Raw genomic sequence first — 12,952 nt, forward strand, 5'->3', positions numbered from 1 at the left:
TAGCTAGGGATGATGGGAATTGTAGTCCCAAACATCTGGAGGGCCGGGATTCGCCTCTGCCTGGTCTTAGGGGCCCAGATGGTCTTAGCGCCCCACCCCTCGGCGTCTAAGGGTCTCCGCTGACCCCTCGCTCCCCCCCCCACGGCTCCTTTCTCCCTCGGGGGCGTTGCCCCCTGGCGCCCGGCCCCTTCCCGGGGGGAAGCAGCTTCAGGAGCCGCCTCCCTCCCCCTTTGAGCCCGCGGCGGCGCCAGCCTTTGTTCGGGGCGGAGGAAGGCGGACGCGCGGCGTTGCGCTCGCCTCGTCGGGGAGGCTCCGCCGGCCGGGATGGCGCTGCTGCTGCGCCCTGCCGCGCCCGCCCGCCCGCTGCTGCTGCTGTCTCCGCCGCTGCCCGAGCGGCTGCCGGGCGCCAACGGCACCCAGGCGAAGAGCCGCCCGCACGGCTGCGACAACGGGGCGCTGCTGGACCGCTTCGGGGTGCTGGTGCAGGCGCTGCTGGCCGTGGTGGCCTTCAGCACCCTCATGCGTAAGTGGAGCCCTTGCCTGCCTGCCTGCCTTACACCTCCCTCTGACCCTTTCTCCTTTTACCTTTTCCTCCCCTCTTTTCCTGCAAAAGACTCAGTGTCCTGGGTTCGAATCCCTCGCTGGGCAAAAAGGTTCCTGCTTTGCGCGGGGCTGGACTAGATGCCTCTCATGTTCCTCTCCAACTCTACCGTCCTACGATTCTGTCTTTTCCTCCTTTCCCCCCTTTCTTCATTCTCCCTTTTCTCTCCTCTCCTCCGTTTCTCTTCCTCTATTCTCCACCCTCTCTGTTCTCCACCTTTTATTTTAATTTCTTTTTATTAAAGGATTTCCGTAGTTAACAAGGGTACATGCAACATCTCTGTTTTCCATTCGTAGAGTCCTTTCTACGAGTCAGTTGCATTTGGTGTGAGACACTGGTGTCGTAGATATTGTGAGGTTTAGGGTGGCGGGGGAGAAAATCTGGAAGAAAGAAGGCAAGTAATGATCTTTCATTCTTTTGCTTAGTATATGTTTGGAAACAAATAAACAGACAAATGAAAACCTATCCTCGCAACACTGACACAAAAACTCCAGTTTTTATTTGTTTGTTCCTCTCCCTCTCTTTCCCCCCTCTTTCTTCTCTCTGGTTGTTTCTTTTTTTTCTGTTCCTCATCCCTTCTTTTTCTTCTACTTTCCCCCTCACCTATCCTGCAAAGGTGGGACGCGGGTGGCACTGTGGGTTAAACCACAGAGCTTAGGACTTGCCGATCAGAAGGTTGGCGGTTCGAATCCCTGCATTGCTCGGTCCCTGCTCCTGCCAACCTAGCAGTTCGAAAGCACACAGTGCAATTAGATAAATAGGTACCACTCCGGCAGGAAGGTAAACGGCGTTTCCGTGCGCTGCTCTGGTTCGCCAGAAGCGGCTTAGTCATGCTGGCCACATGACCCGGAAGCTGTATACTGGCTCCCTCGGCCAATAACGTGAGATGAGCACTGCAACCCCAGAGTCGGTCACAACTGGACCTAATGGTCAGGGGTCCCTTTACCTTTATCCTGCAAAGGTAGTTAGTTTGTTCAGGGACAGCAGTTGAGTTATTGAGTGTTGCCAGAATCCCAGCCTCCCAACAGCAAGGCTCTGCGGATCCTTTCGAAAGGACACTTTCGGTGGAGAAGATGCAGCAAAAGGCAAAAGTCGGATGCACCGAAATCCCATATGCTTGAGAAGCACCTCCAACACCTGGCCATTCAACCCACCTTTTTTGAAGTGGTCTCCTCTTGCCCCTCCATCCTTTATCCCTCCTTAGAGTGACCCTTTCCAATCCACCTGCCTGCTGCCCCATCCTCCAGCCATCTTGCGCCTCTGACTCCAAAACAGGTTCCCTACCCCCCTAAATATCAGTCAGATGAAATCATTAAAAACCTTGCAATCAATCAAAAAAGTGCCCTTAATTAATCTAGCAGTCAGTGGGGTTTTTCATAGAAAAGTGCTGGTAATTCCTGTCTTGATCGGAGTGTTGTTGGTGGCAGCACAAAATGATTGCTGCTGTCTCAAAAAAAGAGGTGATGGTACTCCTGAACAAAAAGCAGTGTGCGTGTGTTATTATCTTTAATGCAAGTATTTAGAAAAGCTGCACCTAGAATGTTAGGATTGTAGAGTTGGAAGGGACCCTGAGGGTCATCTAGTCCAACCCCCTGCGATTCAGGAATCTCAAGTAAAGCATCCATGGCAGATGGCCACCCAAAACGTTCAAGGAAAGAGAGTCCACCACCTCTCAAGAGAGACGGTTCCACTCTTGAACCACTCTTACTGTCAGAAAACTCTTGATGTTGAGTTGGAATCTCCTTTCTTGAAGCCACTGGTACAAATTCTACCCTCCAGAGCAGGAGAAAACAAGCTTGGTCCATCTTCCATGTGACAGCCCTTGAGATATTTGAGGATGGCTCTCATATCTCCTCTCAAGTTTCCTCTTATCCAGTCTAAACATACTGAGTTCCCTCAACCGTTCCTCTTAAGTCTTGCTTTCAAGACCCTTGACCATCTTGGTTGCCTTCCTCTGAACACCTTCCAGCTTGTCAAAATCCTTCTTAAATTGTGGCTCCCAGAACTGGGCACAGTATTCCAGATCTATTTGGTCCGCCTTGTTGAGGAGTTGAGGTTAGACCGATGAAGGACTGATGGGCTGGAATTTTGATGTTGCATCTTACTCTGACTGAATATTAGGGTGCCTTAATTTTGTCCTAATGGGCTCTGGCCTGACGTTGTTATTATTATTAATTTATGTGACTTTATTAGTCACTTATCAGAAAAAGAGAAATCTCCAAATGGTTTATGTACCCTTGGCCTCCTAAAGGGTAATCTTAGCATGTAATGATGTCTCTTGGGCCTGTCCCAACTTCTCCCCAGACATGAAAGTTACTCTTTTGCGCTTCTCTTTTAATAACTGAGGGCCATGGTGGAATCTTCTGGGGGTATCACATATTCAGGTCTGTCAAGAGGCCTAGAAACTTAGCTTCTGTTTAAGGCTTGGACTTGTAAGTAGCAAGAGCCGTTGCTGTTTTAAGGGGCCAAAAGTGAGGAGATAAGTTGGTCTCACAGCTAGGGCATGCATGCATCCTAAACCTGGATCATAAACTTTGCCTATTATCTGAGCGTCCTAAACATTTCCCCCCACCCAGCACCCCCTGGGTTTTTCCTCACTCTGCGAGGCACTCTTTTGCCAGATGCACCAAGTCCATCCTAGCTGTTTGTCTTGCCATGTGTTGCTCCCGGGACTCCGCCACGCAGCTGCTGAGTCGGTTGCCTTGCATTGTTCTACAAAACTCAGCCATCTGGATGAGCGGCGTTGGTGAAGCTAAGAATGCAAAGAGGGGAGGGGGCTAGTTCATCGGCTGAGTGGGCCAGGGCCCTGCGGGCAAGTCCTGTGGCTGCATATGTCCCTGACGGAGGGCTCTGTTTTGAGCTGGAGATGTGGATAAGCACAGAACTCCACATCTTGCATGTGTTTTCCTTTTGTGCATTCCGCTGTCAGAGGCATTAAGAGCTTCTGAGTGCAAATTGCTGGAAACCACAAGAAGAGGAGTGTGCTGTTGTATTATTATTATTTTAACTTTTATTGATAAATGCAATACTTACAAACACAAACCAGAACACTAAACAAACTTATTATGTTGTTGCTGTTGTTTAGTCGTTTAGTCGTGTCCGACTCTTCGTGACCCCATGGACCAAGAGCACGCCAGGCACTCCTGTCTTCCACTGCCTCCCGCAGTTTGGTCAAACTCATGCTGCTAGCTTCCAGAACACTGTCCAACCATCTCGTCCTCTGTCATCCCCTTCTCCTTGTGCCCTCCATCTTTCCCAACATCAGGGTCTTTTCCAGGGAGTCTTCTCTTCTGATGAGGTGGCCAAAGTCTTGGAGCCTCAGCTTCAGGATCTGTCCTTCCAGTGAGCACTCAGGGCTGATTTCCTTCAGAATGGATAGCTTTGATGTTCTTGCAGTCCATGGGACTCTCAAGAGTCTCCTCCAACACCATAATTTAAAAGCATCCATTCTTCGGCGATCAGCCTTCTTTATGGTCCAGCTCTGACTTCCATACATCACTACTGGGAAAACCATAGTTGACCAAGCCACAGAGACAAGAGGCAAGAGCATTGGAAGACCCAACCAAACTTTGGAAGAAGAAGCCATGGCCTGCTTTATCGTCAGTGGGACAACTTGTAGTTAATTTGTAGTTAATTTGTTAAACTGCAGCTTAGTGTTAATGCACTAAGTAGGCGCTGCAGAGTGAACAGTCCTGTTCTACGCGGACTTGTAAATTTGGGTTTGAAATTTCATCTCGGTGGGTGAACCTGAAGCAGAAACAAAGTGCCGCCGTCTCAGAGTTGTGACTGAAATTAATTTAAATGGTTCACAGAAGGACTCTGGGTCCCAGGGAGAATAGGAAAGTACACATACGGCCTCTCCAGATGTCCTTTTTATTGAACATTCATCATGATTTGTGCTCATGATGTTATGTGGCAGTGATCTACGATACTGCTTTTAATCCCACTCGCACCTGTAGATTTTCCAAGATGGTCACACCGCTTTCTTCGTAATAAGTAGAAGAGTTTGGATTTGGATTTGATATCCCGCCTTTCACTCCCCTTCAGGAGTCTCAAAGCGGCTAACAATCTCCTTTCCCTTCCTCCCCCACAACAAACACTCTGTGAGGTGAGTGAGGCTGAGAGACTTCAAAGAAGTGTGACTGGCCCAAGGTCACCCAGCAGCTGCATGTGGAGGAGCGGGGAAGCGAATCCGGTTCACCAGATTACGTGACTACCGCTCTTAACCACTACACCACACTGGCTGTGGTGTGTGTGTCCTGTCATTTCCTGCTAAAATCCTGTGACCTTTCATGCCACAAATGTTCTGATTAGAGGGGGGGGGGGGGTTTGGTCCTGCTTTTGTTGTACGAGAGTGCCGCTCCATACAGAAATAATGCAGAAGCCGTTGCAGAACAGCCAACAGAGGAAATATTGAGGAAACATTGCAGAACATCTAACAAAGCAGAACGATGAGTGGAGGGTCTGGTATAAATTAATCACAAATGTGGTTTAATTGCATCAGTGATATGTTGCAGTATACACCCATCCTGCCCCCCCCCAAAAGCAAGGAAAAGCTAAGCCCAGTTGGAGTGGCCCATAGAATAAGGCTAAATAAAACTAAAGGTTTTTTAAAACTTTTCAAGGAAACCACCTATGGAAACCCATCATTCTGCCATTCCTCTGAAAGGAGCCCAGGGCAGAACTAAGGATTGGACCTGGTACAAAGGTGCTTCCTCTGTTCCTATAAGAACCTGCAAGGAAAATAATAATAAACAACAACAACAACAACAACAACAACCTTCAAAGATCATTAGAGTTGTCATCCAGCAACATCCTGATTTAAGTTTTTCAGAACCCTCTCAAACGTACACAAGAAATACCGTTTTTTTTGCTCTATAAGACTCACTTTTTCCCTCCTAAAGAGTAAGGGGAAATGTGTGTGCGTCTTATGGCGCGAATGCAGGCTGCACAGCTATTCCAGAAGCCAGAACAGCAAGATGACTTTTAACAGGGAGAAATGTAAAGTATTGCACTTGGGCAAAAAAAATGAGAGGCACAAATACAAGATGGGGGACACCTGGCTTGAGAGCAGTACATGTGAAAAGGATCTAGGAGTCTTGGTTGACCACAAACTTGACATGAGCCAACAGTGTGACGCGGCAGCTAAAAAAGCCAATGCTATTCTGGGCTGCATCAATAGGAGTATAGCATCTAGATCAAGGGAAGTAATAGTGCCACTGTATTCTGCTCTGGTCAGACCTCACCTGGAGTACTGTGTCCAGTTCTGGGCACCACAGTTCAAGAAGGACACTGACAAACTGGAACATGTCCAGAGGAGGGCAACCAAAATGGTCAAAGGCCTGGAAACGATGCCTTATGAGGAACGGCTAAGGGAGCTGGGCATGTTTAGCCTGGAGAAGAGGAGGTTAAGGGGTGATATGATAGCCATGTTCAAATATATAAAAGGATGTCACATAGAGGAGGGAAAAAGGTTGTTTTCTGCTGCTCCAGAGAAGCGGACACGGAGCAATGGATCCAAACTACAAGAAAGAAGATTCCACCTAAACATTAGGAAGAACTTCCTGACAGTAAGAGCTGTTTGACAGTGGAATTTGCTGCCAAGGAGTGTGGTGGAGTCTCCTACTTTGGAGGTCTTTAAGCAGAGGCTTGACAACCATATGTCAGGAGTGCTCTGATGGTGTTTCCTGCTTGGCAGGGGGTTGGACTCGATGGCCCTTGTGGTCTCTTCCAACTCTATGATTCTATGATTCTAGGGATTGCTGCTTTCACTGCCTAGCGATCCCTCTTGCTGTTCTGGCTTCTGAGATTCAGAATTTTTTTTTCTTGTTTTCCTCCTCCAAAAACTAGATGTGTCTTGTGGTCTGGTGCGTCTTATAGAGCGAAAAATACGGTACCCCTTGTCATCTGAAACCATCAAATTTCAAGTGTGTGTGTTGTCCTCACGATGCCCTCTGTTGAAGATGCTGATTCCACAGCGGCATCCCAGAATTGCTTTGATGTGCATCTGACGCCCCCCCCTAACTTTTTAGGTCAAGCAAAATGAAATGGATCCCATGGCCCCCTTAAGCCCCCATAATCTTGGCTGGCGCTCTCCAGTTCAGAGCCATCTCTGAATTAATGCCCTATTAAGCAGTTAATTATTTCTCTCTCATACTCCCTTTTATCTTTTAATGCAGCCGTTTTACTGCCTGTGATAATTACACCGTCTCTGATAACTCTCTTAAATCTAATGAGGCCTGACAAGACCTGCTCAACAAGGCTGCACATCATTAACTCTCCTCCTTTCAAAGTTGTCATCTTATCACCCTCAACAACTGTATTTTGTGTCATTTTCCAGAAAGAGAGGATATGTGTTTGTGTGTGTGTGTTATCGTCGGATCTCCTGGCTAGCTAAGAACCAGGTTCATCACTTCCAGGCTTCCTCACCCTGATTTGCTAGCAGAATGCTGCTTAGTGAAACCGACTTCCTGTGGCTTCTGCCATAAAACTGAATGGGTTCCCATTTAGTTCTGTGGGAGGAAGTTGTTGTTGTTTAGTTGTTTAGTCGTGTCCGACTCTTCGTGACCCCTTGTGATCCTTGAGCCCAGAAGTCCCTGAAGCAAACCTTGACCTGTTGATGAATCTTTGTTTACTGTCCTTCTGGTTGACATGAAGAACAGAAGACCCTGCTGGATCAGTCCAGCGGCCCAGCGGCCCTTTCTTGTGGTGGCCAACCAGATGCCCTGGTCCTGAATGGGTTAACTGTGCCCCTGAAGGACCAGGTGCGCAGCCTGGGAGTCATTTTGGGCTCACAGCTGTCCATGGAGGCGCAGGTCAATTCTGTGTCCAGGGCAGCTCCATCTGTACGCAGGCTGAGACCCTACCTGCCTGTGCGTTGCCTTGCCAAAGTGGTGCATTCTCTGGTTATCTCCTGCTTGGACTACTGCAATGCGCTCTACGTGGGGCTACCTTTGAAGATGACCCAGAAACTACAACTAATCCAGGATGCAGAAGCTAGACTGGTGACTGGGAGCGGCCGCCGAGACCACATAACACCGGTCTTGAAAGACCTACACTGGCTCCCAGTACGTTTCTGAGCACAATTCAAATTGTTGGTGCTGAGCTTTAAAGCCCTAAACAGCCTTAGTCCAGCATACCTGAAGGAGCATCTCCACCCCATCATTTTACCGGACACGGAGGTCCAGCTCCGAGGGCCTTCTGGTGGTTCCCTCACTGCGAGAAGCATAGCTACAGGGAACCAGACAGAGGGCCTTCTCAGTGGTGGCGCCCACCCTGTGGAACACCCTCCCATCAGATGTCAAGGAAATAAACAACTATCTGACTTTTAGAAGACATCTGAAGGCAGCCCTGTTTAGGGAAGCTTTTAACATTTGATGAATTACTGTGTTTTAATATTTTGCTGGAAGCCACCCATAGTGGCTGGGGAAACCCAGCCAGATGGTTGGGGTATAAATAATAAATTATTATTATTATTATTTTACAGAACTGCCCCCCTGCCCTTTCTACAGCCATTAAAATGATTGTCTTTCTTTACAGTAAAACGATTTAAGGAACCGAAAGGAGAGAGGCGACCCTGGAGAATATGGTGAGATCACTTTGTTTTTCCTTTAAAAAATTTTTTTGAAAAAAAACTCTGTATTACAGTATGTTGTAAGTCACTCAGAGGCTTTGTTGTGTAGCGAGCGACTTAAAAAGTTCAATCTATAATAACAATGCGTTCCAAACTCTTTCAAGGTTTTACGATACGTCGAAGCAAGCCATAGGCGCCCTTTTCATCCACTTTGCCAACGTCTTCCTGTCTGACCTGACTGAAGAAGACCCCTGCTCTCTGTGAGTTTGGCTTTGCATGTGAAGGGACCTGGGTGGGTGTCGGGGGCTGGAGTCAGGCTCAGGTCAGCCATAAAGCACCCCGTGTCTGTGAAGTTAACTCTCCAAGGAAACCGAAACAGCTCAGGTCTAGTGATCACCACAGCTCTTCTCAGGAGGTGTTGCCCCAATGAGGCAGTTGCAAGGTGTTATATATGAAAAATGGTCCACAGTGGCGTAGCGTGGGTTGTCAGCACCCGGGGCAAGGCAAGTAATTTGCGCCCCCTAACCCGTGGATTTGCACCCCCTAACCCATGGATTTGCGCCCCCTAACCCTAACCCCCAGATGTTGCGCCCGGTGCGCCTGGCCCCCCCTGCACCCCTCATGCTACGCCACTGATGGTCCATCAAGACGTAAGGTCTTCTGGATGCTTAATAAAATGATCTTGAACAAGTTTGGTGAAATAGGAAAGCTTTATCGAATAGGCTTGCAAGCTGGTAACCTGAGTACAGAACAGGCACACCAAGATACAGAAACCACAGCATGTCTTGTTTGTTTTATTAACATAATATCATCCCATTTCCCCTGCTAATCATTGTACAAATATGGTCAAGAGCCCCCTTAGATTATTTTATTGACCCATCAGCAGAATATCTGTATTGCAGGGTGGTCTTCATTACCTACTCACTGACCACAAGCTGCTCTCCTTTTGTGCCTTAGCCATTGTCTGTCCCTAATACAAGTTCAAGCCAGTTTCTTTATCTGATAAAGACAGGCATTAACCAACAGGCATAGATATGTGCGGTTCCCATGTTCATGTTCACAACCGCAAGCTACATCCTTTGTGTGTCTTACAATGTGTACCTTGCAAGTGTGAGATGTTTGGTGTCTAGGAGATACATCACTTTTCTTATCTGTCTCCTTCATATCCTGGGGTCGTCTTGTGGTTACTTTTATCAGTTCTAAGCTGTCGGTTTCTGTACTCACTATTAGCCTAGCAGGCATCTGTTCTTTATATGAGAAGCAAATAAAGCATAAAACAGAATCAATGTAAGGGAAATAATTGCAAATGTAAGGGTAAAGAGTTGCTTAGAAGCATCTCATTCAAAAAGAGCCAACCTATAGCTTAAAAAGCAAGAGACATCACCTTGCCAACAAAGGTCCATATAGTTAAAGCTATGGTTTTCCCAGTAGTGATGTATGGAAGTGAGAGCTGGACCATAAAGAAGGCTGATCGCCGAAGAATGGATGCTTTTGAATGATGGTGCTGGAGGAGACTCTTGAGAGTCCCATGGACTGCAAGAAGATCAAACCTCTCCATTCTGAAGGAAATCAGCCCTGAGTGCTCACTGGAAGGACAGATTCTGAAGCTGAGGCTCCAATACTTTGGCCACCTCATGAGAAGACAAGACTCCCTGGAAAAGACCCTGATGTTGGGAAAGATGGAGGGCACAAGGAGAAGGGGACGACAGAGGACGAGATGGTTGGGCAGTGTTCTCGAAGCTACCAGCATGAGTTTGACCAAACTGCAGGAGGCAGTGGAAGACAGGAGTGCCTGGCGTGCTCTGGTCCATGGGGTCACGAAGAGTCGGACACGACTAAACGACTAAACAACAACAACAACATAGATTTAAATGTAGACTGTAATGAGTGTGCTCAAATAAATGTTTGGATAAAACATCTTATTTCATAAACAATGAAGAGGCAACAATATATTATTTCTCACACAATGTCCCCACGTTCCCACCACTCCCTAAGACTCCTTCTCCCCCTGGGTCCTTCCCAAGCAATCTCAGGCTCCTTCGCCTATTTTCTCATTGCTCCACCCTCTTCATTCCTCTTCGTTTTCTGGGAGACCGGGGAGAAAGGGAGCTGGTCCCAGCAAGAGGAAGAGACTCTCTAGCTCCAACAACCTGCCTCCACTCTGCCTCTTGGTCCCCCTCTGATTCTGGACTGCTCTCTGCCACAGACTCTTCCTGCTCACTAAGCCCTGTTGCCTCTTCAGCTTCCGAGACCTTATCCCCGCCTTCTTCCTCTGACCACTCAATGCCGTCCCACCACCACTTCCCGGGCTCTGAGCCCTCTGTCACGGTCTGGTTCATGGGCGATCAAAGTCCCGGCAGGGAATGTCAGGACCGGGGGAAAGATGGCGGGGTGGGAGCAGGAATGGGGGTCCGGAAGCCAGGAAGCCAAGCGTCCGAGTGTCAGAGAGCCGGGAGTCAAGAAGCCAAGGGTCCGAGGGTCAGGAAGCAAGGAGTCACAAAGTCAGGGGTCTGAGGATCAAGAAGCAAGGAGTCACAAAGTCAGGGGTCTGAGGATCAAGAAGCAAGGAGTCACAAAGTCAGGGGTCCGAGGATCAAGAAGCAAGGAGTCACGAAGTCAGGGGTCCGAGGATCAAGAAGCAGGGAGTCACAAAGTCAGGGGTCTGAGGATCAAGAAGCAAGGAGTCACGAAGCCGAGGTTCAAGGATCAAGAAGCGAGAAGTCAAACACAGCAAGGAAGGAAGCGTGTTCCTGCAGCAAAGAGCCAAAGGGAAATGCTGACCTTATATCCCTTCCCAGTTCTTGCCACCAGGTGCTGTGAGTTACCAATCGGCCTCATCTGTGCGGCCGCGCCTTGCCTCTTCAGAACAAACTTAGGAAGGCCCCAGTCCTGCAAAGTCCTGTTGGTCACAGGGCCTGGCTCCTGCACGCACACCTGACACCTTCTTCCTTTGGGGGTTCCCCAGCTGGTGCCTCCAACGCACCTCTTCGTCCAGCCAGCCCATAGCAGTGGGTCAATCTTCCGGGGCAGTGCATGTTTGGAACTGGGAACACCCGGTGGAGAGTGGTCTCCGCCTAAGTCAGGCTGCAGAGAAAAAGCAATTTGGTTCCGGAAATTCATTCCGATTGTGCAGATAAAATATAACAGATAGCATTCTGCAGGATGGGGTATTAGTTTGTGAAAACAGTCCAGATCCAATGATCCCAAGATGGTGGAGATGTCAGGCACAATCCTGGTGGCCCGGACAACTTCACTTAGTCGCAAGTGGCCGATAGATGCAAAATGCTCCTGGCGCCTGGCTAATTTCGAACACTGCCCTTGATGTGTCTGAACCAGAGGAGGAGGAGAAGGCCAGTGGTCTAGGGAATGGAGAACTGGGTCCCTGGTGGGGCAGGTTGGCAGAGGGGTGTTCCATCCCCATGACTTCTTTTTTTTATAAGATATTTATTAAGATTTTTTCACACATTACAATAAAAATGAAAAAAGAAAAAGAAAAATGCAAAAGAAAAATAGTTAAAAACACATTAATTTTCCATTTCTTATTTTCCTTAGACTTATTTCCCCGGACCTCCTCATACCTCCCTTTTTTGTATTCCACTTAAATTTATTAGTTCAGTAAATCCTTACCATTAAGCTTTTATCCATTTATAAACCTTTGTTTCATATTCTCTTAAAGCATTACAGCTAGAAACCCCTTAGTTTCTATCCCACATCCTTCTAACATTCATTAATTTTACAATATTTCTGTAAATAGTCTTTAAATTTCTTCCAGTCTTCTTTCACCGACTCTTCTCCCTGGTCTCGGATTCTGCCAGTCATTTCTGCCAATTCCATGTAGTTGATCACCATCATCTGCCATTCTTCCAGAGTGGGTAAATCTTCTGTCTCCATCCCCATGACTTCAGACACCAGGAAGTGCTTGTGTGGAGCCACACCTGACACTCCCCTTTTTCCCCGGTCTCACACTCTCCTGTCGTCAAGGAGCCTCCTTCGAGGGAGACAGCTGAGGGTAAATAGGATGCTGAGCTCCCAAGGATGTTGAGATGCCAGCGCAAGAAGACCTCAACACCCAACCCACTTGAAGGAGTGCTGTTTGCTCACCCAGTTCCATGCTCACCATGCTAAGAGCTGTGCTAACCTGCTTTTTCGAAAGGACGGTCCAGGAGTTTGTGTGTGTCACTTGGTAGAACAACAGTTTAGCTTGTGCTTAGCTGGGTATCCATATCTCTTAAGTATATGTTTCACTTTGTAACCTGAGCCCCGCCCAGGTACCAATCTGATTTATGCATTAAAGCCAGGGTGGATAAAAATCAATTATTATTATTATTTTTTAAAAAAATAAAATTTAAAAATCAGATTTTATTTTTTATTTAAATCAGATTTTTTTAAAATTTAAATTGGATTTTAAAAATAAAAAGCTTTTGGAGGAATTTTTTTTCTAAAGAGAGTTTTCTATTGAAGTTACATTATAGTTTAAAGTTTTTCATGTATGCTAAAACTCAGTCTAGGTTTTTTTTGTTTTTTGTTTTGTTTAACCACATCAGTTAGCAAACATGGATACATATGCTACAATGTTATTGTTTTAGTTAAATAAATTGTTTAAATTGTTATTAAGGAAATGATTATTTTTCTCCTTCCAATAAAGTATAGCAGAAAAGTTGTCCAAATATAAACAGTTAACTTATTAAACCTCATAATAATTTCATAATTATCTGTTTGTGTATTTCTAATAGTATAACTAAATCAGTACTTTTTGATATAACTGTAAAAACTACTCT

The 12,952-nt window shown here is 47.0% G+C and overlaps 1 protein-coding gene across 1 annotated transcript in view; it reads left to right on the forward strand.

Moving 5' to 3' along the window:
* Positions 1-324: 324 nt before the first annotated feature.
* The window catches only part of LOC310688167 (store-operated calcium entry regulator STIMATE-like), a gene marked incomplete at its 5' end in the record, with an annotated part of 42,136 nt that continues 29,508 nt past the window's right edge, over positions 325-12,952 (forward strand). The window contains 3 exons of the mRNA XM_083464289.1: positions 325-523; positions 8,141-8,189; positions 8,339-8,434. Of these exons, the coding sequence (XP_083320415.1) occupies positions 325-523; positions 8,141-8,189; positions 8,339-8,434 (344 nt within the window). The remainder of the gene's footprint in view (positions 524-8,140; positions 8,190-8,338; positions 8,435-12,952) is intronic.

The sequence above is a fragment of the Podarcis liolepis genome (assembly GCF_965112155.1).
Source record: "Podarcis liolepis genome assembly, chromosome: 10".
Lineage (NCBI taxonomy): Eukaryota > Metazoa > Chordata > Lepidosauria > Squamata > Lacertidae > Podarcis > Podarcis liolepis.